Source organism: Carassius gibelio, chromosome B19, assembly GCF_023724105.1.
Source record: "Carassius gibelio isolate Cgi1373 ecotype wild population from Czech Republic chromosome B19, carGib1.2-hapl.c, whole genome shotgun sequence".
NCBI classification, from domain to species: domain Eukaryota; kingdom Metazoa; phylum Chordata; class Actinopteri; order Cypriniformes; family Cyprinidae; genus Carassius; species Carassius gibelio.
The window spans coordinates 19,566,475-19,593,976 of NC_068414.1; the positions used below are offsets into that span (position 1 = coordinate 19,566,475).

Sequence of the window (27,502 nt, forward strand, 5' to 3'; positions counted from 1 at the left end):
CACGCAGACATAAAATACTAAAAGGAAACGAATACTAAGTTTCAACCTCATTTATAGTGGAGAAAGATGGTCAGCGCTGCCAATATATTTCCTTTTTCCTTTTTCCCTATTCAGATTGAAATATGCAAGCATAATAGTCAACAAAATGGACGAAAATGGCCTCAGAAAGGTTAATTCACAGCTTTTTTTCAGGGATGGAATCCCTATATTGGCAAGAGATGTTCCAGTGGCCCTGGAATGAGAGAATGCATCTACGGCTTTCCTGTGGTTTCTCTTCATCTGCAAGTCATAATTAGACCCTGAAAGAGTCTCGGCTCCTTGCCCTCTCTTTCCACTGCCAAGTAAATGGCAGGGCAACACATTCTCTCTCTTTATTTCGCCATGTCCATCTTGTTCTTACCGGTGTAGTTAATATTTACTGAGCATAGCAGCAGAAGTCACACTCAAAATTTCCAAATGGAAACAAGTGTGGTAAATTATCACAGACATACTGTCTTCGAGCAGTGAAGTCATTCTAACCTAGATCAACCTCACGTTCAGATTCAAATTTACAATAAATATCACATAATCCATGTGGTTCAGTAATCAAGAACCAGGTCTGGTTGGGTTAAGAAGCATTTCATCGACATAACAGGAAATAAACAACGGGGGAAAAAAAGAAGGAAACATCTTTTCCATGATTGCTTACATGAGGAGAACCAGTATAATATGTTTAAAAACCACGTTTCAGAATTTGACATCTGGGAATAGCACATGAACTCAAAGCAGCGTGTTTCATCAGGGCAAAGTGAGGTTCGGAAGTCTTTCTGTTTTCCCTAAAAACTCTTAACAGCGACCATGTGGACGGGCTCCCAGGCGACTCAAGTGTAACATACGCCTGTGTTCCTGCCAAAGACATTGATAACCATTGTTCACCGTTGCTGTTTGACAGCTTTGTTTGCCCTCACTCATCCAAATTAGGATAATAGAAGGCAATTATTGCAGACCAGTGACCGTTAAATGTCTGTCTCTTAGTCCAACGACAATTACCCATCAATTACCACAGGGTGATATTTGCTAAGTATACAAGGTCATGTCACAGTCTGCCACAAGTGAAATTGAGACCTTATCTGTCCACAAACAGGCTCTTTTCAGCTAACACGGCCCGTATAGGACCTCACAATTTTGTAAAACACTGTAATAACACACAGGTCTGCAGTATTAGGGGGTTTTAAAGATACAAAGGTCAATTCAGGCCCCAAAAATAAATTTATTCATCAAAGAAATGAGAGGAAAAGGAAGCTAGCTTACGTCCTTAGTTCAGGAAAGACTTCAGTGAACTCCACCCTTCCTTTCCTGTGTGTCATGGGTTGTTAGTCCAGCTGCCAGTAGCAGCCAAGATCCCTCAAGTGTTCATTTACAGGGGAAAGATGCATCCCACTCCCACTGTCCTTGAAATGGGTGGATTGTCCATATTTTCTAGCATATCTATCTGCATAGGGAAATCTTATACTCTCACACAAAGTTCTAGATCACATGGATTCCTATTGGAATGATTGGAGTTAGCTTGTCAAAATGGCCACTTTTAGGATATGAGCCAAAACATATTGAACAATTGTTTTTTGTGTATGTCCCTTTAAATGCAAATGGTACCCTTTTCAGAATAGGGCAGAGCTTCTTGAAGCTCGTCATACAAACACTTCACTATTATTACAAGCCTGATATATTTACAGAAAACATACTCAGTCTAAAAGTCAGTCATCTGATTGTGCTGTGCATACTAAATGAGCGGTTATGTATTACACATAAAGGAAGCATGGCACAATAAAATAATGACATAGCTGGTCTCATGGTGCCATAGCATGCTATCACAACCCACATGGAAAAAACCTATATAAACATATATGTTTCAATATAGGTTTTTAATATATGTGACATATATAAAATTGGCAACATAAATAAAAGTCCAAAATGTAGAAATGTACATTATTTATTTATTTACTCAAGATCAATCAAATAGTACAAAACAAAAAATATTGTACAAGAAAAAAAATAAGACAAAAAAACCTGCTAGGCAACATAAAAGTCCAAAATATAGAAATGTACATTATGTATTTACAAGGACAATCAAATAGTACAAGAACAAAAATAAGACAAAAAACTGATAATAAAAATTATCTTTATTATTCTTTGAAGGTCTGTCATGACGCGCCTCATCATCCTCCTCGTCCTCCGCCTCCTCCTCCTCTTCCTCTTCCTTCCTGCACAATCCAATTGACGTTCCTGTTGACCTTCCAGAGTCGAGTCAGGTGCCTGTTGACTTTCCAGAGTTGAGTCAGGTTCCGGTTGACCCTCCAGAGTCGAGTCAGGTGCTCGTGGACCCTCCAGAGTCAGGGTTAGTCACCGTCGACCTTCCATAGTCAGGGTTAGTCACCGTCGACCTTACAGAGTCAGGGTTAGTCACCTTTGACCTTACAGAGTCAGGGCTAGTCACCGTTGACCTTCCAGAGTCAGGACTAGTCACCATTGACCTTCCAGTGTCAGGGCTAGTCACCGTGGACCTTCCAGAGTCAAGGCTAGTCACCGTTGACCTTCCAGAGTCAAGTCAAGTCACAGGTGATCTTCAAGGACAGAGTCAAGTCACTGGTGATCTTCAAGGACTGAGTCAAGTCACTGGAGATCTTCAAGGACAGAGTGAAGTCACCGGTTGACTCTACAAGGAGAGAGTCAAGTCACCGGGGATCTTCAAGGACAAAGTCAAGTCACCGGGTTCTTCATGGGAGAATTCAAGTCACCAGTGATCTTCATGAACAAGGGCAAGTCACCATTGATCTTCATGAACAAATACAAGTCACCAATGATCTTCATGAACAAATGCAAGTCACCAATGATCTTCATGAACAAAAACAAGTCACCAATAATATTCATGAGCAGAGTCAAGTCAGCATTAATCTTCTGGAATCCAGTATAAACACCATGGGATTACCAGAGTTTCGCCACTTCTCTGTGGACCTACCAGAGCCTCCCCACATCTCTGCAGAACTTCCAGAGTCTCGTCATGTCTCAGTCGAACTCTCTGAGCACCCGACTGATCCTGTTGTGGCCACGGAGGCTACCCTTAACTTGTTCATGTTCTCTCTTTCAGACTTGCCCAACCAGACTTGTCCTCCTGTTCATTCGACCACATGGATGTGGTGGTCTTCTGCTCCGCCCTGGGGGGCGTCTGTTTTGACCGCAAGAATGTGGTGGTCTTCTGCTCCGCCCTGGGCATCACGCTATATCCTTCCTGAACTTGTGTTTTTGTGTTTTTTTTTTCTTCTGTCTGTTTTCCACCTTTGGACCTGGCACTCCGTCCCTCCCCCTGATCCTCTGCCGGTCCACCTCCCTCCTGGGTTTCTTGTCTGTGTCTTTCTTTCTGTTTCCCTCTAAGGACCTGGCCCTCCGTCCCTCCCCCTGATCCTCCGCCGGTCCACCTCCCTCCTGGACTCCTTGTTTTGTGTTGTACTTCTCTTGTCTCTGTTGCCCCATTTTACCTGGTCGTCTTGTCTCTGTTTCCCCATTTTACCTGGTCGTCTTGTCTCTGTTTCCCCATGCATTCACTTTATTGTCATTAGCCTCCCTATAAATACCAGTCTTTTCCTGTTGTTTGTATGGAGTCCTTACCATTCGTGTGTCCAGCCTTCTCGTCTTTAGAGATTCATCATTGTCTTCTCGTCCTCCGAGTTCCCGTTCCTTTTCCTTTCCTGTTCCCTCTTTTGTTTATTTGTTTGTTTGTTTTGGACTGCTTGTTTGGTTTTGACCTTGGCTTGCATTGACAACGATTTGGATTATCCCTCAATAAAAGAACATCTGCAATTGGATCTACTCTCTCCTGTGTCTCACTGGTCTCGATTGTCACATAGGGTGTCAGAGATTTCTGGTCATCTTGTCTCTGTTTCCCCATTTTACCTGGTCCTCTTGTCTTTATTTTCCCCATTTTACCTTGCCCTTCGTCCCTCCCCCTGGTCCTACGCCGCTCCACCTCCCTCCTGGTATCTTTGTGTCTTTGGTCTTCCCTTGGGTTCGGGTGGAGCATCTGGCAGCTGCTCCGTGGAGGAGGGGGTAACCAGTGGGCTCACTTCCTCTTAGGCACTTCACTGTAGGCACTAGAATTCCACTAGTCTTGTCCTGTCATCACAGTAATTGCACTCCTGCTAATTGCACAAGGTGCATTCACTTTATTGTCATTAGCCTCCCTATAAATACCAGTCTTTTCCTGTTGTTTGTATAGAGTCCTTACCATTCGTGTGTCCAGCCTTCTCGTCTTCCGAGATTCATCATTGTCTACTCGTCCTCCGAGTTCCCGTTCCTTTTCCTTTCCTATTACCTATTTGTTTATTTGTTTGTTTGTTTTGGACTGCTTGTTTGGTTTTGACCTTGGCTTGTGTTGACAACGATTTGGATTATCCCTCAATAAAAGAACATCTGCAATTGGATCTACTCTCTCCTGTGTCTCACTGGTCGCGTTCATCATCATAGGGTGTCAGAGATTTTTATTTTTTCCTCTTTTTTTTCGGCGCACAAATTTTCTAGCGGATAGGCATTTTCGTCCACACGGATCTGCCGTTTTGGAAGAGTGAAACCGATGTTTTGAAACTGTTTTCCAGAGTGGATATATTTGAAAGCGCCGCCTTTGCGTTTCGTCTGGACGGCGATTCCGAACATTTTCTGAAAATATAACGTCATCAGCCCACGTCTCGCCCCTAGTCAAACACCACTACATCACGTAACAGCAACAAAAACATGAACAAACACTGAATGCTAACATTAACATGGATTAATAAATGTATTGTTCCATGTTCGTTTGCTTACCACGCGCAAGGTTTTTCAGCAAATCCATGTCTTCTTCTCCGTTTGAAGTGTATCTCTGTGTTAGAATTACAGCACCACCTGCTGGTCTGGCATGTATACTACATTGGTTCCGTGTGGATGCGGATATTTCTTGAGACGAGGGAATAAAAGATCGGGGGTCCGTCTCCATGTGGACAGGGCCGAAGAAGTAACGGGTACTGACGGTTATGGATAGAAATGTAGCAGAGTAAAGAGTAGAATATTTGCCTCTCAAATGTACTTGAGTAAAGTCATGAGTACTCCCCAAATATGATACTCGAGTAAAGTACAGATCCCTCAAAATTGTACTTAAGTACTGTACTCAAGTAAATGTACTCCGTTACTGTCTGGCTCTGTATATCATGTTAATATATTGCCATAGTTAAATTCCATAACATGCCAATTAACGTGATACCAATTTCACGTGTTCGCACATACATATGTTCTTGCATAATTTTTTTCCCTTAATTCTTAGTTTTTGCCTTGATAATAGAAAATATGAGGTAGGCAGCATGTATGACAGTCAAAAATTAGATGTGAGCTACAAAATGACCAAATCCTGCCATTAGCTATATAAAAGACATATCTTGTATGCATAGAGCTTATATGTGGATATGAAGAAGCAATACAGGAGACCTATATTTCCTGTATATGCACATTTAAGCACCTCAGTTATGCCTATATGTGACATACTGTATATACGCATTGTGAGCACAGTGCTGCTTTGTGTACAGCTGCTACAGGGGAAACAGCTATCTTGCTGCTTCAAAAGCAGCACCTGGTGGCAAAGAATGGATTTGCATTTTCATTCAGACCAACTCAAAAATTGATTGATGGTTTTATAAAGCAAACACTCAGAGCCGTAAATATGAACCGGTATATACATCCCACGGGGGAAGCTCTGCCACACATAGAGTGTAAGTCTCTGGGAAACACTAGCAGTCTTCATTAAAATGATGGGGACACAACACAAGGTTGGGGTTCTGATAAATTCTCATCGTCACAGTTGTAAACACGATGGCTTTCTTCTTCTATGATGGGGGTTTGGCATCACAGCCTCTTTGTTTCCAGGCAGAACATTAAAGAACATGACACGCGCGTCTCCCGGAAATCCTGTATACTTCAACCAATCAGAGGACAACTTTGAAACTCCTTAAGTGTTTCCAGCTAAGTGAGCCGTATGCATCAGATGTTCAGCCATCGGTCCGTGGGGATGAATTTATGATTTATCAGTATTATACAAAAAAATTAGTGGGTGGATTTTTAACATTATAGCCTGGTTGCTTTCACACACTGCGGCAACACAACTTTGTTCAGACACCTTATAAAAGTGATTTTTGTATAACAGGTCCCCATTCAGTGTTGCAGTTCCAACACAAACCCTCATTTCATGTTAAAAAATACTGTCAGGATTTCCTAAAGACACAGAGGGAAATTGGCACTGAAAAGGCGTGAACAGTGATTTTTGCCACTCACTTTACTGAATGTGCATTTGTAGGAGTTTCCATTTCAATCTGTAAATTTATGGGAGGAGAGTATTTAAATGAATCACCCAATGCAATTTACAAAGATATGCACTCATCAATTCACTGGTATTTTCACCATTATTTAACGCCAAAAAAAAAAGAGCATGTCTTAAAGCAGGCGGTGATTTGAGCTGCTCTTGGTAGATTGCAGTGGCTATCGGCGGCAGTGGCTCAGTGGTTCATGTAGGTTGTCTACAAACCGGAAGGTTGGTGGTTTTATCCCCGGCTCCACCTGACCAAGTGTCGAGGTGTCCTTGAGCAAGACACCTAACCCCAGCTGCTCCCGACGAGCTGGATGGCGCCTTGAATGGCAGACACCGCAGTCGGTGGGTGAATGTGAGGCAAATTGTAAAGCGCTCTGGATGGCCATGTGGTCTGTTGAAAGCGCAATATAAATGCAGTCCATTTATTATAGATATTAGATGTTGTGTCTGAGTTCTTTATTGTGTGCATTGTAAGTAAATCACCTGCACAATATCCTCCTCCCATTGTACTTTTTATGGAATTGTGCGCTAACGCTATTTTGCCTTTTACAGTTAATCTGGCCCTAAATTCCATGTGAAATTAAGAACTGAGAGTAAAACATGGTAATACCTCAACATACTGTACATCTCTTCAGCATTAAAATAATCAATCAGAGACAATCAGAAAGTTTAAAACATCGTTAATAAATAACTTTTTTTCTTCGCCAACACGAACAGCAGCAGCAGAACTGGTTGCAGGAGCTATGAGTGGAAGATTCAGTGATACACTCATATTTACTTGTTTAGTTCTTGAATGAATCACTGTTTTTGAATGAATCAGTTGAATGAGTGGGTCGCTGTCTCGCTCATAAACAAGGTCATTTGTTGCCATCTATTCACTGAAAATCCCCACTGACAGTCTGTCTGGGACACATTTATCATTTTCTTTTGTAGAAACTTAATTTTTTGTAAAGTTTCTTTGCAATGATTTGTATCATAAAAAGCATAAACTTGAATTGAATTGAATGAAAGCCAAATGTTTTGTAATTAAAAACCTGCCTTTGGCATACAATTATGGTCATAATGGATTTCTTAATAAGTTACACTTTCAGTTAAATGAGGTTATTTATAGCCAAACCTTTAGGTTTAAACTTATACCTATAAGTGAATGAAATCTTTCCAGACAATTCAGGAAATGAATTCCTACTGTATGAAAGGTGATCTGGGGATAATGCCAGAATAAGCTCTCAGGGGCATCCAATCCCAGACTGTATTTCTAATGGGAAAACTGTGCAGGTTGGTCTGTTTCAAAAATGAAATGGGCTTCCTTTACCCTGTCTCAGTGATAGAGGGGATGGAATATCAGCAAATGGATAATACTTTACAACGGTTTCTTCATGAACTCTTCCATGAATGAACTAACAGCTTTGTGTACAAGAGACTCATTTGAAACTAAAACAAACCTATAACATAAATAACAGGTGTGAAGCCCCATTAAATTGTTTTCAAATTGATTTATACCATACACACATATACAAAGCTAGAAAACTGTATGTAAACAGAATAAAAAAACAAAATCAAGAAGTAATAGGCTACATTTGTAAAATGAAAAAAAAAAAAAAACATTTTTCTACCCACCTGTTTCTACTTATCTTTTAGTGTATAATAATACAATTTTTACAGCTTTTATTTGTCATTTCCATTGATATAAATGACCCCCGTAGCATCAGAAATCCATAACATTTAACTATAGTCTGAATTACTCATTTCAACATATTTCCAAATATAGAACATATTTTAAGCAGGTGTAGCACATCTTGTTTTGTAGGGTAAGGATCTGGTCAGTTTTCTCAAAGCAAGTACAGAATCTCTTGATATCCCTCAACATTCACATCTCCTCTCAGACTCAACATGAAGTATCTGCTCATGCACCCTGAATGAACTTCTGCACAGCCTTGTTTTTGTACTGTTTGTTCTTAACTTGTTGGATGGCTCATTTCACCTTTTTGTTGAACAGTTTTGTTTCCGCTACAGATTCTGTTTAGCTACAGACACTCTTTACTTTTCACTGAGGATCCCTCTGGGCTGTTTTGGGTTTGTTGTTGGGAAAATGGCAATCTGTTTTGTGGATGTTATTGAGTCAACAGAATGTTATGTTATCGGTGATGGTGGGAACCTGCTCATCCAGGCTGGAGCTTGTCTTTATAAACTGCTCCCAGGTGGTACAGCAAATCAATGTTTGCCATCTGCTTACATTTACCACTTTTACCCTAAAACACTAACATTTATACATCAACAGGGAATATTAAACCTATGAGATGAACCCTGGATGGTTCGTTCAGGGTGATGGATTTATGTCTTGCTCCTTCTTGGTGTAAAAAATAATTTGGCATGTATTGCTTTGCTAAATGATTACCACAGGAGGCTACATGTGTTCTGTTCATGGTCAAACTCAAGTACTAAACAGCTTAACAGGGAGAAAATACATACACACACTGACTGCAACTTGAGTATGTTGACAGATGAACATGACCAGAGGGAAATAAAAGTGTATTTTAAATCCAATGATCTTACAGCTATTTTTTGAAAGATACAATTTCGCTTACTACCTCTCTAGTAGAGAAAATGCTATTTCAATTTCAGATTTTACTGATTAGTGTTTAATAACTAACCCTAAAAAAAAAAAAAAAAAAAAAAAAAAAAACACGATATAAACTAAAAAATAAAATTTAGTCTTGTCAAAAAGAAATGGCTTTGAAGAAATTGTTCAAAACAGGTTTCTGAACATTGAAAAGAAGTTCAGAAAGATCAAAATGTGCAAAACATGGTTCAAATGTGCTTCTGTTAGAATTAGGGCAGAACAACATGAAATTCCGTTTATCACCACAAAAGGTAGGTACAATTGCCAAATAGATAGTTGATCACCTGAAAACATTCAGAGAGAACGTGAAGCTGGGGAGCACATAAATTTACTCTTACTTTGAGTTATGGAGCCTCTGGTGACTAATAACTAAAATGTTAGGCTCAGCAATCACAAAGAGCATGTGATTCATGCAGTATGTGATGGGAGCCCTAAAAAGGATATAAAGTGTTTATTTATGTTATAAATCATGACATGTTTATTTTTTCTCAAGTATAAGGAAGAAAGAGATGAAATGGTCTCATATACAGTTCGAAATTACAGATTTAGCTTGTTAGCGCCTTGTTTGACAGATATTTAAGTCTTCTTCCATCGTTCAACTTCAGGGTTGGAACTGAACTCTGCAGGAAGGTAGACCTCCAGGACCAGGGGTGGGCACCCGTGCTTAATATGCACCCAAAACAAAATACATTTATTTTTATTCACTTAGCTGATGCTTTTATCCAAAGCGACTTACAATTGCTATATATGTCAGAGGTCGCACGCCTCTGGAGCAACTAGAGGTTAAGCGTCTTGCTCAGGGACACATTGGTGTCTCACAGTGGATTCAAACCCAGGTCTCTCCGACCAATGGCATGCGTCTTATCCACTGCGCCATCACCAGCCATTGGAACCATTGGAAATGTATTTTAGAGCATAAAATAGAGTCAGGAGGGTTTCTTATTTATTTGTCTGTAGAATTAGAAACACATTGTTCATTTGTATGAAAAATATTACACACAGAGTAGTGTATCAAAGATCTGGATCCAAATATCTGGCACCATTACAATACAGCTGAGAAAACTTAATTTGAACAATTTGTCTGAAAGCTATCAGGCAGCAAGTATGTGATTAGGGAGCAAGTATAACTGTACACATGTTCGTAAACACAGAACCAGCACACTTTGCTATTGACATGCTCTGCTGTACTGCATTTTGTATAGCCGTTTCTGTCTAAGGTGTGGGAAGACTAATGAAGCCCAAGAAAACATTTCCAGAATCCTGGTATTAGGTATAAAGTGTTATAAAAACAATACAAGCTGTCAACACTTCATTATCACCAGGGTCAAAATAAGAAGTTTCAGTCTTGCACATTCGGGGTTTAACCACCAGTGTGAAAGGGCCTTGAAGTATTCACCATGCCAGGCCTAACATGTGTCGAGTTCCACCCACAAGATGGAAGTTTTGGGTTTTCCATTTTCCTCCTCTTTGCACATAACGCCAATGGCTATTTGTACACTTCATCTTTGAACTGAAAGACGCATTAGTCCAAATTTCACTCTGCATTCAGGTGCAGATTTTAGCCAATAATCATATTTTAAAAGCTTTGTTTTGCTTTGCTGCATTGGAATAAAAACCTGGTTCTTTAGATGACAGCTTAAGCAACAAGCAGAAGCATCTGCCAACTGGTTGCATTGACTGATTGAACAAGCCTTATTGTAAGCTATAAAAATAATAAACATTAAAGACAAGATTGTGCGGTATAGTGATAGTAATTCATTTCTGTAATTATATTTGTAATTACACTGTTGACCCATTCATTACAGTACTTATTTTTGACGTTAAGTACGTAGTAGTTAAGGCCACTTAATACAATGTAACTTGCTGTTCAGTAAATTAGTCATATTTTTATTCAGCCTCTCTGACAGATTTGGCAAATTCATTCAGTGAAGGATTAATCAGATTCAGCCTGTTTAAAGAATCAGTTGAACTGAATAATTTGCTATGAATAAGACTACACATCCCACTGTAAGTTTGGGCCTGAATGTTAACCTATCATTTATCATGCTCAGGAACTAAAAATTGCAAGATTTTGAAAAACATTTTCCAATGTAAGTTACATTGTTAAGATATTACATATAATACAACTATAGCACTATTCGGACGGGACTAGTTTTCTAAACTACATTTGAGTTTCGATTCTTAGCACCTGACTTCTGTGATTTTCATGTACCAATTCGGACGGGACTAACATCTCCGTGTTTATTACAGAGGAGGGTCTGATTTGTGCATCTGGGCGTCACAGAGATCACGCGCTCTGTATGCGTGCATTGCATTCATTCAGAATGATTGCCTTAGTATTATTACACAATAAATACTAAATGGCTAGTATAGCAAAACCATGTTAATGTGTGGTTCCTTTTAGTTTAGACTTTAGTTTCAGTCTACGTTTTCCTTGTTTTTTTTTTTTTTTTTTTTTTTTTTAATCAAATGTAATTAAAAAATTATGTAACTGAGTACATAAATGAACGTGAGTAATCTTACCTGATGCTGATATTACAATAGCCGGTATTAACAGTTTACGCGATCTTGCTCTTGATTTTATTAGTTGTATTATTTTTTTATTATTATTTATTTGCCGCTAAGCAAATATATCAAACATCCGCGCGGTAAGAGCATCTACGGTAATTCGCGTTGGCCAAAATACACAAGGAAACGCGTTGTGAAATAAAATATCACCGGCAATCACAGACATTCGCATTCGGACGGGATTAGTTTTCTCAGAGGATCACTGAGTTTGCTGAAAAACGGTAGGTTATTTGCTCTGGAATTATCACAGAGGTTGTGTGAGAAAAACACAGACGTGGCAGATTCGGATGGGATTAAAATCACCAAGTACGTCTGTGAAACGCAGATTTCTCTAACGACCCCCTGTAAAACTAGTCCCGTCCGAATATGTTGTGAATGTGTCTAATCAGACATGGGGAAGACTGCTGATCTGACAGTTGTCCAGAAGACAATCATTGACACCCTTCACATGGAGTCAAAGGTTATACTCGCATTTGCAGTCTACATGCCAACTTGAACCCTTGGAATACTGAAAACGTTGCAGGAAATGCTGCTGGGATCAATGATGTCATGATATGCCCACCAACGATCTTCACATATCTGGCAAGGCATCATTCTCACACTTACGTCCCCCTTATTTCTACTCAAAAACCACAGCTTGAAATCCACTGCGTTACATCACCTAATTGACATTCATGAGCCAATGTGTTTATAAGGTTACTTAAGGGTTATGGTTATAAGTTGCCGTCTCCAAATTTTGGTTTCCTCTCACAATATGAGCACTGTAGTTGAATATGAAAATAAATTTAATGGCTCTGCTCTTCAGAGACATGCAGAAAGCACAGTTTCTAAGCCATTTATGTGGTTGTATTGATGTGTGCACTAGAGTGAGTGTTATATCTATAGAAGGTGGTGAACTTCATAGCACATGTACCTTTTTTCAATTAGAAATAGGATTGGCCCAAGAGTCATGAGATTCAAATCTGCCCCAGACATAACACCTGGCTTTCAGATATAGCTCGGAGAGGTTCTTCAGAATACGTGCCAGTGACACCTGCCTCTTGTCATATTATTGCACCGAAGGTCAGCACGTCTGTTCTCTGGACTGTCATCGCCCACACAAATACGTCTACTTGCAATTATGCAGCAATAGCACACTCATATGGTTCTATTAAACAACAGTAATACTCGATGGATCTGAACTCTTGAGAACTCTTCTAGCTTTTAAGCACAGCTGGGGAATCGCTTTGTTCATGGCCAGTTTATATAATCAGATGCTAATCAATGTTTCTTGGTGGCCCAAGAAGCATTTGCTCCTGGAGGGCTTTCGGTATGGGCCAAAAAGCGATCTTTCAGACAATGCAGCACTCCATGACATCCTTCTTTGCGGGCAAGTTTATTGCCATACATGCCAAAAGAATTAGCACCGCTTATACAAAGGGTTCATCCACTCGTGATATGAACCATTAAACTTAATGAGGCAAAACATTTATTTCAGTAAACACATCTATAGGGTGTGTTTTTAGCAAATAAAGAAAGAAACAAAGATCAAACCACCATGAATCCAAACATCTCATTATATGGCATCATTTCTATACACTCCAGAAATCTCTCCTTCCAAGAGAAACATTCAAAGGGTGCCTACATTTGTGTAAAGAGCGTACCCATTAAAAACACAGTCTCTCGTAAGAATTGTACTTTTCTTCTCAGTTCGCTGGGCACACATGGCGCAATGTGTACACAAGTTACAGTGGAACGTTTTGACTGTTTCCAAAGTGACTCATTCATGTGGGTCTGCTTGAGCATTCCATCTCCTCATGACAGAAACCACTCTGGTCTCCACAGCCCATGCTCTGTTCCAGAACATTCTCTCTTTCGGATCGAGTCGGGACACACAAAAAAAAAATCACGAGCAAATTAGAGTCGAGCGAGAGAGGAAAAACAGGGAGCTAAATGGCACTTCCTGCAATTTTAAGATTTGGGCAATTTGACTCTGTCGGGTGGTTTGTAATCGTTTTCAACATTTATAAAAATTTGTGAAATGCAGAAAAGGCTCTGTCTGTTCGGAAGGGAAATAAATAAATGAAAAAGCTTTATTGTGATTCTTCAAGTGAGCATACCGAAGTATGACCAGACCTCCACTGTGGAGTGTATGTGCATTTATTGCAGTGAAAGACTGAACTGTTTTAACCTCATTCGCTTTAAAAATTGGTTAAAAGGGTGGCTCTGGTCCTGGACCTGGTTTATTACACAATAAAGAACTCAAAACATTCTTGACTGCTTGATTGGAATGGCAGCTTTGACGTATTCATGTCAAGCGGACTAGTAATGACATCACCAGTGGGCCATGTTCAGGTGATGGACGGCGGTGTCATGCTTTGTTTGGTTTTCCAAAAGAAGCCATATTAATTAAAACAGAGACTTTGAGAAAAACATGTCAGGAGGGCAATCATGTATTCAAGAAATGTCATTCGTTAGAAAACTGGTTAGTTTGGAAACGTGCTCGGTTTGATTTTAAAGGACTGTCCAGTCTGCAATGTCAACATACAAATGAACAGCATGCATTTTCATACATTAATGCAGCTTTGTGCAGACCTGAGTGAGTTAAGTGTATCCTGTCACTTGACAGCAAAAATAAGTATAACTACATTACACCGTTGTGCCAGTTACCAAATGTTTATGTTTATCTAAAGACAATTTGAGGTTTTATTCCTAAAATGTTCTTGTGTATAGAACTACTTCGTCACCTTTAGTCTAGAAACAGCTAAAAACTAAACATGGCACAGTGATATGCAACTTTAATTCGGTCAGCAAACATGGAACTACTTAGTAGTCATACATATCTTAATTTAAGAAAGTTTCACAACCAATCTTGTTGTATAAACAAAGAGAGGTCCCAAATGCACAGATGTTCTAACTGAGTAACTGCAGGTGTAGTGGATCACATTAACTACGAACATGGTCCACTAATGTTTGATAACTAGAATGCTACCACATATATGTACAGCTGTACCATGTTAACCTTAAAATGTTTCCCTTGAAAAGAGTGTTTATGCTATGTTTCTTTAAAATAAATGTTACTGTTTTGGCTGATAAGCATTGGTGTTTTTTAATATGTTACCCTGTATAGCTTTTTAAATACCCAAATCTGTCAGTGCCTGAATATGGAAATTTGTTTTCTCTAACGAGAAAAGATCCACTTTTAATTGTTCGCATAAATTCTACTTGGTTTGATATTTTGTTATATAACGTTAAATTATACTATACAAGTACACAACAACATATGACCTTAAGTAAACAATGGCATATTACTGAAATTAAACAATTAAATGAATTATTTTATTAATTCCCATCAATCCTATCAAAATAATGAAACTCACTGTGATATGAACTATTAGTCTGGGGATACAATGGAAAAAGAGGACCTTTCAAGTACCATTTAAGACATTGGCAACAGGTCCAGAGTTTGCTGTGTGAGGATTTATGCTCTCTATTTGTCCCAGATGTGTTTGATTCGGATCAGCATATACCAGTAGTCATGGGAAAGTGGAAGTAGCACATTTTACATGTTATAAATATGGTGACCTATCCAAGTTAATCCTGTAAATAGTGGTGGCTAAAAATGAAAATCTGAGTTCAACAGAAGATTTTATCAATTAAATAAATAAGAAACAAACAAATGTTTGAGGACTAATAGGAAAAGTCTTTGACATATGGCGTTCCTCAAGGATCTAATTACATCTTTTCTTGACATCTGAGAATTACCTCAGACAAGAGGGTTTGTTGCATTTCCATCTTGTATCCTTTGATTTACTGTCTCGTGACCTTTACTGGAAACAGTGTGCATGCTGCTGTTCCTGCGAGCCAGGGAAGATCATCCATTCGTGTGTCATCTCCTTTGTGCTCCAGAACAGCTGTGGGAGACTTGGACACCATGCGATGGGCTATGATGGCTCTCCAGCATGGGGTTGGTTCTCCGCACTCCAGGGCATGTTGATATTCCCACAAGGTGTGTTTTTGAAATGCACTCGGTCTTGCCCTGCACCGTTTCCCTCCTCTGACCTCCCATCATCTCGCTGCCAATCCTTTTGTCCTGGCAAGGCTTGAAAGTAGGGGATACAGTGGAAGAATCAGAGAAAGAAAGTGAGAAGAAAAGAAAGACGGAAGAATGGATGAGGGGGATTCAGTAATGGTGAGCCAGCAGCAGGCTGTCCACAGGATTTTATTGTTTCAGCGTGCCATTCAGCATTTGTTTCTGATATAGTTGCACATGGTTGCATTTAGAGGGTTTAAATGAGATTGTTGTGTACCGTCTCGTTTCCAGCATACGCAACGTTTGCTACTTGTATGCTAGAACTGTCCTAATAAAATAATAAAAGGGACAGTCACCCCAAAATAAAAAGTCTGTCATGAGTTACTACTCACAGTCATGCTGTTCCAAGCCCGTAAGGCTTGCTTTCTTCTGTGGAACATTTTTAATGTTCACTCTGCACTATTCCATGTAATGAAAGTGGACTGGCAACAAGTACAGGCATCTCAATAAATTAGAATGTCGTGGAAAGGTTCATTTATTTCAGTAATTAAACTCAAATTGTGAAACTTGTGTAATAAATATAATGCACGACTGAAGTAGTTTAAGTCTTTGGTTCTTTTAATTGTGATGATTTTGGCTCACATTTAACAAAAACCCATCAATCAAAACCCATCTCAACATATTAGAAAATGGTGACATGCCAATCAGCTAATCAACTCTAAACACCTGCAAAGGTTTCCTGAGCCTTCAAAATGGTCTCTCAGTTTGGATCACTAGGCTACACAATCATGGGGAAGACTGCTGAACTGACAGTTGTCCAGAAGACAATCATCGACACCCTTCACAAGGAGGGTAAGCCACAAACATTCATTGCCAAAGAAGCTGGCTGTTCACAGAGTGCTGTATCCAAGCATGTTAACAGAAGGTTGAGTGGAACAAAAAAGTTTGGAAGAAAAAGATGCACGCACAGATGTGTCAAGGAATTTGCTGAACCACAGACAACGCAAGAGGCGTCTTACCTGGGCTAAGGAGAAGAACTGGATTGTTGCCTAATGGTCCAAAGTCCTCTTTTCAGATGAGAGCAAGTTTTGTATTTCGTTTGGAAACCAAGGTGTGGAGGAAGGGTGGAGAAGCTCATAGCCCAAGTTGCTTGGAGTCCAGTGTTAAGTTTACACAATCTGTGATGATTTGGGGTTCAATGTCATCTGCTGGGGTTGGTCCATTGTGTTTTTTGAAAACCAAAGTCACTGCACTCATTTACCAAGAAATTTTGGAGCACTTCATGCTTCCTTCTGCTGACCAGCTTTTTGTATATGCACTATATGCCATTGTAAGACCTCCACAGTATGAAAAAAAATTAAGATATTTACAGAAAATCTTGCTTGTCAGTCTTGGACACCATTCAATTTCATTGTATGCAAAAGAGCAACTTAGACATCCTGCTAGACATCTAATCTAGTATTTGCATTCAAATAATTATACAGGTTTTAAAACACATGAAAGTAAAAAAATATTTTTTAAATCTATTTTCTAAATGCATGTTATATATATATTAAGAACAATTCATAAATAAAACATTTTTTTTGACTTTGTGATGTTTAATCAGAAAATCGAAATTGGAATATTCTGTGAAAATGACTGATCTCTGGTGATGTATGCAAAACTTCTCCAATTATTTAGTCTGCTCAAACCAATCCCCTCCACAATCGACTGAACACTCACATTAATTTTTGAAGTGCAACAACCACATCTAAAAATCCAATCAAAAATCCATCCATATAACAGAACTTACACAAAATGCAAGACGTTTCAGGTGTCAATTCTTTAATTTGCTACCACTGACCTATCTTTAGGAATGCAACAAAAATAGCTTGTAAAAATCAATTAATTATGGTAGAAAAGGGCTTCTTGGAATTCTTTTGTGCCTTCTCCATGAAGAATTTCAGTACTGGCCTAATATGGTGGTCACAGCGATATGAGCATACAGATGAGAGAAAAAACTAAACAAAAAACAAAAACCCCTTCAAGTATAGGAAAGATGATGAGAAGGTCATCTCATCTGGAGTCCATTCTTCTTCTCGGTGACCGTGATGGTTAATAAACACTGACACATCACTTTGTTTCGGATGCTTGGCCAAGGAGATATCCTGGATTGTTAAGATGGAAGAAAGAAGGAGCAAGAGAAATTCCTGAGAGCATATGGAATAGTGATACAATACGCAATACACAATCCCAGTTGTATATCCACATGATACAGGGGTCTATTTCTGCCAAATGATTTACATCAAATGTCTGTGTGAAACCATTTCCTTTTCTCTCGCTTTCCAATATACACATTGTACAGAATACATACATTGTATGCATAATCTAGTGAGAGGGGACGAGGGATTCGGCCTGACAGGGCTCCGCATACATTTTCCACTGTTTTTCTCGTAAATGTCCCTGAATCAAGAGCGAGTGGATAAGGAACATATTCCACAAAATAATTTCCCAGCCCCAGAGATTCAAAAACAAGCAGTTGGTGGACTCCATGAGCAATCAAATACCAAATTAAAGTGAAACACAGAAAAATCCTTGAGAATGGAAAGAGAAAAAAAGGTCACCCACCACAATGCTCACAGCTACCTCTAGTGGCACAAAGAAACAAACCAATACACTTACACAATGAATGCATTATTCAACACATCAGTGTGAATCAAATCACATGAAAACTGCATCTGAATGGGCTAAAGTTTATAAACCCGAACCCATACACTAGCTTATTGGAAGCAGTAGTAGAAGCAGTAAATGTCTTTCCATTTGTGATTGACGAGGTGTGGAATTCTGGAAAAAGAAGCCCAGATCATGACGTAAAGCGATTAACAGGTGTCAGGAATGAACTTTGAGCTGCTCCGGAGAAATGAATGGCTTTCAGCGAACGGCCTTCCCCTTCCCACTGGTCAGCGTGACTGTGAACCCCTCGGCTACACCACTAAAACGCACTGGCTCCCAAAACAGCCCTGTCCTGCACACGCACCAGTGACCCTCCAGGCCCTGATTGCTTCCACGTTCCTTGAGTAAACATCTGAGACGAATTAGGCCCTTGTTATTGTTGTTTAACTCTAACCACATCGTGCTGCCGCGCTGTAGGAATAACAGTCCCACGACGCAATGGCCAATACAAGACAAGTTGAAGACGGCGATGGGGGCTGCCGTGACACTTCATTACATACGTGTGGAGGGATCTGCCCCAGGCTTGGCACACACAGGTCCCATTATTTACATACCTTGTCCCCCCCTACACTCCCCTTAACACCACTGGCTCTCTACTAAACATGTGTGTCTCAAAAGACTGCGTCTCTGTTCTTGGCAAACATGGGGCCCTTTCTTCAAATGTTAGTTTTAGATTAGCCATCTAAAAGTTGTTTTTGATACAAGTGTTATGGACATTAAAACAGCAGTGTGATACGGTCCACTCAAATGAGCGCTTTATTGCAACTGAGTAAATATTAGTTTGTGTCAAAGGCCTATTGAGTAGAAGAACGCTAAATGAAGGGACTGGCCACAGTTGTTGGTAGTTAATGGTTTATTCAATCTAATTAAGATAATTGACTATATAAATTAGACATTCTGTGCCATATTTATGAGTTAAATGCAAAAAGAATAACAGAAAATATACTGGGGACAAACTGACTAGGGCTGTGCAAAAAATCGAATGCGATTTTCATGCGCATCACATCAGTAAAGATACTCCTGTAATTAGAAGTATATCTCCAGCATGTGCGTTCAGATCAGGTTTGCCAGGTATTCACAACAAATCCTGCCCAGTTGCTTCTCAAAACTACTCCAAAACTAGTCCAATCACGCTTCCAGAAGGTTCCCCGATAAAAAAAAAAAATTGCGTCCCAGGGTTAAAATATATGTTTTTTAGCAGGGTTGCCTTGGTAAAATTCGCATTTTAGGGGCTAAATAATATATTACGTTATTTGTATTGGGGTCGTTTTGACCCGCGGACATGAAAAACAACCACAGACAATCTACACAAAATCGATGTTAAAATCGGCAGCGATTCTTTGTCGTTTTTGAAAACGATTTTGTGTTAGTTGTCGGTAGACTACGGCTCTGTGTAGTAACTGCTGCTCCACCTGAACCAGTGTTGCCAAGTCTGCGATTGTTTTTTCCATGTCGGCGGTTTGAAGCAACCCCAATACCAATAACGTGATATTTAGCCCCTAAAATGCGAATTTTACCAGGGAAACCCTTTCAAAAAATGTATATTTTAACCCCGGGAAGCAATTTTTATCAGGGAACCTCCCGGAAACGCGATTGGACTAGTTTTGGACTAGTTTTAAGAAGCAACTGGGCAGGATTTGTTGTGAAAACCCGGCAACCCTGATCTGAACGCATGTGCTGGAGATATACTTCTAATTAAAGGAGTATCTTTACTGATGAGATGCACATGAAAATCGCATTCTATTTTTTGCACGGCCCTAAAACTGACATACAAATAGAAACTTAAGAAGGTATTTGTAAGAGATAAAAAACATGGACCAGGTGAAAGAACATGCCATCCTTGGTGACACATCAAGAGATGTCTTCTTGACAGTGAATTCGCATTGCAATACTTCATCAAATCAAACATAAAAAAAAGTCTCTTGAATCAAAAGATTCTCAGTCTCATTCATCTCCAGCTGGCAGGTTCTCCTCGATCCTTTTGATGAACTTCATGCGAATTTCTGTCACATTGTCACCTCTTAGTGTGTCCTGAGCGAATCGCACATCCACTGCCATCTGAACCTGCAGAAGTAGAAAAATAACTTCAGTTTGAACAGTGATTGAGGGTTAGCAGAAGATCATCGATTCATCTCACGCAGACATGCTCTTCACCATTTCAAGGGCTCCTCTCAGCACTCCACAGAGCAGGTTGGAGTAAACTAGATTACTGTGGTTGTCAGGAAGCTCTACAAAGTCCACCAAGGGGTTGCTCTCGAGGATAAGAGAGAACTCATCTCCAGCAGGACTCCAGTTGGTCACGCTGGGGGTGATACCCAAGTACATCTTGAAGGCTACCTGTTAATGTGAAGACAAAAAGGCTCTCGAGTCTTCATGTTAACTCGCTTGGCTACATCTATGATGTCAGGGCCACATTAAGTGAATTTGCAGAGCTGCTACATTCTTTTTAGGTGGTGTATTCACAACTTTGACACTGAAGTGACTTGTTTTTTTGCCCAACTGCACAGTGCGGGTTTGAAAAGACATTTTGAGGACAGGCCATAAGAAGATCAAAGATTTTATTTAACAGTATAGCAAAATGTGATAATTTTTGCTGGAGATTCAAGTAACTTAAAAAACATTTAACTACTAACAATTTTAGATAATCCATTAAATGCTTTCTTTTTATTTTAGAAACCTGGCTAGTATTAAGACTACATTTTATATTATTATTATTATTTTTATAATGTGTGTGTATATATATATATATATATATATATATATATATATATATATATATTAGGGGTGTAACGGTTCACAAAATTCACGGTTCGGTTCGATACGATACACTGATGTCACGGTTCGGTTCGGTTCGGTACGTTTTAGATACAGCAAAATGCAAAAACATCTCAACTTTTCAGAATGCCGCAAGCGCACCGCGGGTCATGTGACAAGAACTAACCAATCAGCTTCATCCTTTCCCATAACAACGTTGAAAACTCAAGATGAAGGAACAGCTGATTATAGTTGTATATGGATTGCAATTTTGAAATAAATTTAGTAGCAGAGCTACTGCAAGCGATTTTTAGAGCTGCAAATCCATTTATCCTTCGCTGAAATTTCCGCGTCTCATGGACAGAGCACGTCATTGTTGCTTAGCAAAGACAGACGCCTCATGAGCGCTTCTGCCCGAGCGCTTTGGAAAGGAGGAGAAAGACGTGCTTAGCGTTTTCCACGCGTTTTTAGGAGCGATATGTGAACGGACCCTAAGGCGCTCGCTCACTCAGCACGCGCTGAAGGCTCATTGCAAAATGTCTAATGCATTTAACAGACCAGAAATATAAGATCCTAAAATAACCAACAGGTCTGGTGTTTGGGTGCACTTTGGATTCCCTGTAAGCTATAATACTGGTGTCTAAATGCTGCAGGCATAGTTTGTTGCGTGCATGTTTCTCCTTTTTTTCGTCTTTTCCCAGATACTGACACAATAAGGTGATGTCGGCGTAAATGAGTTGACATGTTTCAAGTATTCACGCTGGTGTTTTTTTTTTTTTTAAAGCAATGAAGCAACCGCGCGAAGCCCTCACTATATAGGATTTTAGAAAGAATGCAGAGCACTAGTGTAGTGTGCAAACTTACCACAGTGTGGATTTCAGAAAGTGTGCAAAGACTTCACGTGCACACTTACCATAACATGGATTTACAAATAATGTTCTAAGGAGGGGCTCTCATGTCACTCTGATCGAGCAGCTCATAGATGGAATCATGCATCTCAAACAATATGTTTGAGAGTCATCTTCTTTTTCTAGTCTGTTAAACGCATTGGCCATTTTGCAACGAGCCTTCAGCGCGTACTGAGTGAGCGAGCGCCTGCTGAGTAGCCTAACATAAACATAAGTTGGTGTTTTTTTCTTCTTCGGGAGTGTCAGGGGCGTTGCCTGTTACGTCGTTTGGGTTATTGGGCTACCTTGTTGAACGCATATCATTATATTTCTCTTTTTTTTTTTCAAATATAATTAATTAGTCCAACGAACCGTTCGGTATGCATAATGCGTACCGCGTACCGAACCGAAAGCGTCGTACCGAACGGTTCAATACGAATACGCGTATCGTTACACCCCTAATATATATATATATATATATATATATATATATATATATATATATATATATATATATATATATATATATATATATATATATATATATATATATATATATATATATATATATAATTTTTTATTATTTTATATTACACAAATATAAAAATAACCCCAAAACGATAAAATGACAAATGCACATCAACTAAAACATGAACTAAAATTAAAATGATTAAAATTAAAGTAAAAAAAGTACAAATATAAAAATAAAAGCAATTTTAATTATTATAACTATAATATATAATAACTGTAATAGTCTGTAAATAATACGACACACACACACACACACACAAACACATATATACACTTAATAAAAAATAAAAACATCTTGGAGCAATAAAGCAATAGCTTTTAATTTTTAAGGTAAAAATAAATTGAATGAATATTATAATGAAAACAATTATTGGCTTATATTGAACAGAATTTAAGTACTGTGAATCTCTTACATCCTCAGAATATTAGTGCAAAAACTGCTACACAACAAGTAACTCCACAATAAAAAATGGTTTTCATCCTCATTCCAAAATGGATGTGCTCTGTTTGAAGCCGTAAAATAGCCAAAATACACACACCTGTGAGCGCACAATTTTGTATTAACACTCCCAGTCACTACATTGCTCAGCAACCATAAACAACTAAACAAAATCCTACACATTATAACCCTCAGTGACTTAATAAAAAAATGTTTTAACACCCAGAGATTTAGGATTCTGATCAAGGTCCCAGCAAACTGATGCATTCTGGATTAACATTCGACAACGTGGCACACGTGGAGGAAAGTGAGGAGAGAAAGACAGAGAAAACAGAAGAAAGGAGAACAGACAGACAGACAGACAGAGACCAAGCAAGCCCTGGACAGGTGACGGACAGAGGGAAGAACGCTCTGTCAATCCTGTCAGTGTGAAGTTGAACCCTATACGCTTAGGGTGAGGTGCATTGTTTCGTAAAAAAACAGAGTCCGTGTCTCTCGCAGACCAAAGAAAACACGCCGAGAGGAACACGAGTGTCTCGGTTCACTCCAACGCCACACAAACGTCCCGCCAATTGGCTTTGCGATAGCATAGCGTGGATGTTTCTCAAACTGTGACTGTGAAAAATTTAAAACGGTAGAAAGTTGTGATGAAAGCTAAGAAAATATGTGGGCTACTGCAGGTTGAAGTTCAAATTCCAGTCACTTGCTTGCGCATTAACATGCCTGCCTGCTTCCTGCTTCTCTCTTTCTCTCTCTCTCGCTTGGCCTAAGGGAGGGCTCAGCATGCGCTCTGATTGGCTCCAAGTACTCACGTTACCTTTGCAATGACATCGGCCGTTTCTCGGAAATCGTGACACCTCCCCACGCTGGACCGAGCCAAGAAGTCCTCAATCAGACGCACTCCGATATTGTATCCCCTTGAAAGGATGGAAGAAGAGAAGGGAAACTGTGAAACTGTCATTGTCAGAGCAACTTCGCTTTCAATCGCCCTCATTTCACCCACCGACGCAACCCTAAGAACTATAATCTCTTTTTACTTTGAAGGTCTTACCAAAGCCCTTTAGCTTCAAGCACTCGAAAGGAGAGACACAAACTTGTTGGATGGAGAGAAAGTCAAATCTCGCTTTTGCTTATATTATATTTAATGCTTTAAAGAAGCAAGAGGGAAAAAAAGATTGTATTTCAGACATGTTGCCAAACACAATATCAGTGGGACTACTGGATTAGTTCAAGGCACGGTTTAAATGAAAAGACCACCCAGCCAAAGAACACACGCTGCCCACTGATTCTCTAAATCACAACTGCTGGACTCCAAGCATCTCAGGGCTTTCCACGCATCCTCACTGCTTTCCCACAATCTTTAAAACAGAGCTTCCTGACTGGTTTTGAGTCAGGGCTCAGATTTTTCATTGAACATCAAGTGGCGACCCGACACAGTACCAAACTATTACTACAAATAAAAGCAACAAACATGTACTTGCTCAAAACATAAAAATTAGTTCATACAATTATTTGAACAGGCCCAATAATATGCAAAATTATGACTGGAAATGAGATACGCACAGCCTTTAGTGCAGGAAAACATTCATACATTTCAATAAGTGCATTTAAATGTACTGAGTGAGATCTCAGTGCGATTAACACCAAAGAAAATAAGTGAAAACACATTGTAGTGTGGGTTATTGCTTTTTTTTTTTTTTTTTTTTTACCCTGCGTAGTTTACGTCAAGGTTTTGAACTTCTACCAAGCGACAGATGGAGATTTTGATTGGACATGGAGGAAATTTCTCTTTTCTTTTGAAAAATTGATAAGACTATTTATTTTAACTATATACTGGTTTAAGGTCTGCTGTTTTTTTAATTGTCTAGTCACCAAAGGTCCTAAAAAAAGTACCACGGTTTGCGCAAAAATATTACAACTGTTTAAAACATTGATTACATTATGATTTCTTTCCTTGAGCATCAAATCAGCATATTAGAATGATTTCTGAAGCATCATGTAACACTGAAGACTGGAGTAATGATGCTGAAAATTTAGTTTTGACTTAATAAATTACATTTTAAAATATATTGCAATTGAAAACATGTATGTATTCAGAATATTGCTTTTTTCTATCTTTATTTTGACTGAATAAATGCAGCCTTACTTAAAAAAACATAACAATGGTCAACATGTTTTAAATACATTTTATTTTTGATTTTTCCTGCCTCGCAACCCACCAGCTGAAAGAATCAGTGCTGTACAACATGAGATGTGAACTAGCAAACAGAAAAAAAATAGACCATCAACACTCTCATCCATCTCATTCATCTGGATCCACTCAAGCATTGGAATTGAATCTGAGAAGTACAGCCAAGTGGGGAACACAATCAGGCATCTGAAAAACCAGGGGTGTAACCTAAAGCTAGGCGATTCATTTAACAGGGTGGGGAGAAAGACAGCTCTCGAAAAACCTAGAGTGGCACATTTTATACACTTCATACCACCCAACCCAACTTCAGCAGACTGGATGGCACAATCACCACACCTAATATAACAGCCTACACCCAGCGCATACACCGACTATACAACACCCACACTAAACCCTCTCGGTTACAACAAAAAAAGAAAGAAAAAAGGTGACCAGTTCCAGCGCCTAATCCTTACACTTTCATAGACTGCTTTAATCTACAATCTTAGAAAAGAGGGAAAACGTAATTTGTTAACTGTTTAATGTGACCCGATTGGATGGCTAGGTGAGAAACGGAGGAAGACAGACTCACATTTTATCCAGTTGTTTGTTGACTTCTTCATCATTTTCATAGTCCTTACACAACTGAGTGACCAAGGCTCCATAAGTGAGAGTGAACAATTCTGAATTCTGTTCAAGGGAAAGACAAGACAGCTCAAAATTACCCAGCACCATGTTCACAATATTCACTGTGTTTACTGGTTAACCACTGTTAACAATTTAATAAAAAATATTACAATTGCTTTTCTTAGATCAGAAAATGGGAATTTCATAACAACAGAAAACTATCCAAAGGTCTTAGATTTCTAGTGGAATGCTTCTATTTTGCATATGGTAAATTAATACACCTGCTTTTTATTTCAAAATTTATTATAAGCATATTAATTGGAGTGAAACATTAACATTGGAGATACTTTTAATAGCCCCCTTTTTCTTTAATGACAGAAGCACATGGTCTGCTTGAACTTACAACCTAAAGATTGTGCTCTTCTGCATGATTTCAGAGGATCCAAATAGCAAATCAAGCTTCAAAATGAGTACACTGGGTCACAATTAAAAAAAAAGTTTTACATATATATATATAAATTGTCTTTAGTAATATTCAGGAGTGAATGGATGCGGGCACACAGTGGTCTTGAGCGCCCTCTCACGGCACAACGTGAAGTTATTACAAACATTAATTATTACATGTCAAATTGTAGACAAAACGTAATTTCTAGTAATGCTTGGATTGACACATCTGGATAAACTTTCTCTGCTTTCACTACTGTACTGTTTGTTCCGTGTGGAGAGTGTATCAATACTTCATATAACCTACTGCCCAGTGCAGTAATACTTATACTAAAATAAAAAGTATCACACACAATGCATAATGCTATGAAAGCATCATTCTAACCAATGGGACTATATCATTATAATTCCCTCAAACGATAATAATAAAAAAAAAGAAGCATTTCACAAGATTTTTTATTCAAAAGCCAGCCACGATTGACTGACTGACTGAAAGTCTCATGTCTTAGCAAAAAAAAAAAAAAAAAAAATAACTAGTGGAATATACGAATGCACGTTTAGGTAACATGTATACTACGCTTTATTTATATGTATGGAAATATACAAACACTGCTCAAACAAACTTATTTTCCGATTATTATAATAGCATGTTTAGCTAGCTGCATGCATTTAGCTCAGATCTGCAGAAACACAAGACAAACTCACCATCTTCTTGCTGTCTGTGGCTCTGTTCGACTGCCTAGACATGTTGTCTTATATTACAGGTGTGTACAGATCAGTCACAGGTAATATTTTATTAATCTGCTCAATGCAATGAGAGTCCCGTGATGTTGTTCCTGTCACTATAATAGATTTACTTCCTGAATCGCAGCTGACTCACCGGAAGTGTTTTCTTCTCTGGATTGTGGGTATTATAGTCAATCTGTAGTTCTGACTAGTTAAAAGTTTCTCGTGTAACCTAATGGAGTTTACTGAATCATTGACCATGTGTTTATATGACATTTAATCACCACCAGTCCACAACATTAGTAGTGTGGAGCTTGGAGTTGTAATATGGCATTGTAGTATGGGAAGTCAATTTATCATTTCAAAATTAGGATGCCTTTTTTGCATGTTCCAACCTCAAGTTTAGATCAAAGCAAAACATAACATTTTGGAAAACATCATAGTTGTACTTGTGTTATATTCAGATCCAAATTTGTTGTTCATGTCTATTATAAATAAGATCCATAATAAGCAAAAGGTCAGTGTTGCAAATTAAACACTGAGATGTTGATCAGGAGATTCCATTCTGTTTTCCTGGACATTCTGATGTCTCTTCTCACAAGCTAAAATAATTTAAACTCAAACGAACAAATTTTATATCTATTTATTGATTTA

At 38.8% G+C, this 27,502-nt stretch overlaps 1 protein-coding gene across 1 annotated transcript; it reads right to left on the bottom strand.

The window, feature by feature from the left end:
• Positions 1-19,105: 19,105 nt before the first annotated feature.
• Positions 19,106-26,994, bottom strand: LOC127978956 (trafficking protein particle complex subunit 3-like). The gene is made up of 5 exons (XM_052583980.1): positions 26,828-26,994; positions 25,644-25,741; positions 23,699-23,798; positions 20,425-20,607; positions 19,106-20,334 (listed from the first exon to the last, which is right to left on the bottom strand). Exons 1-5 carry the CDS (start codon positions 26,867-26,869, stop codon positions 20,215-20,217), a joined length of 543 nt encoding a protein of 180 aa, XP_052439940.1. The 5' UTR covers positions 26,870-26,994; the 3' UTR covers positions 19,106-20,214.
• Between the last annotated feature and the right edge of the window lie 508 nt (positions 26,995-27,502).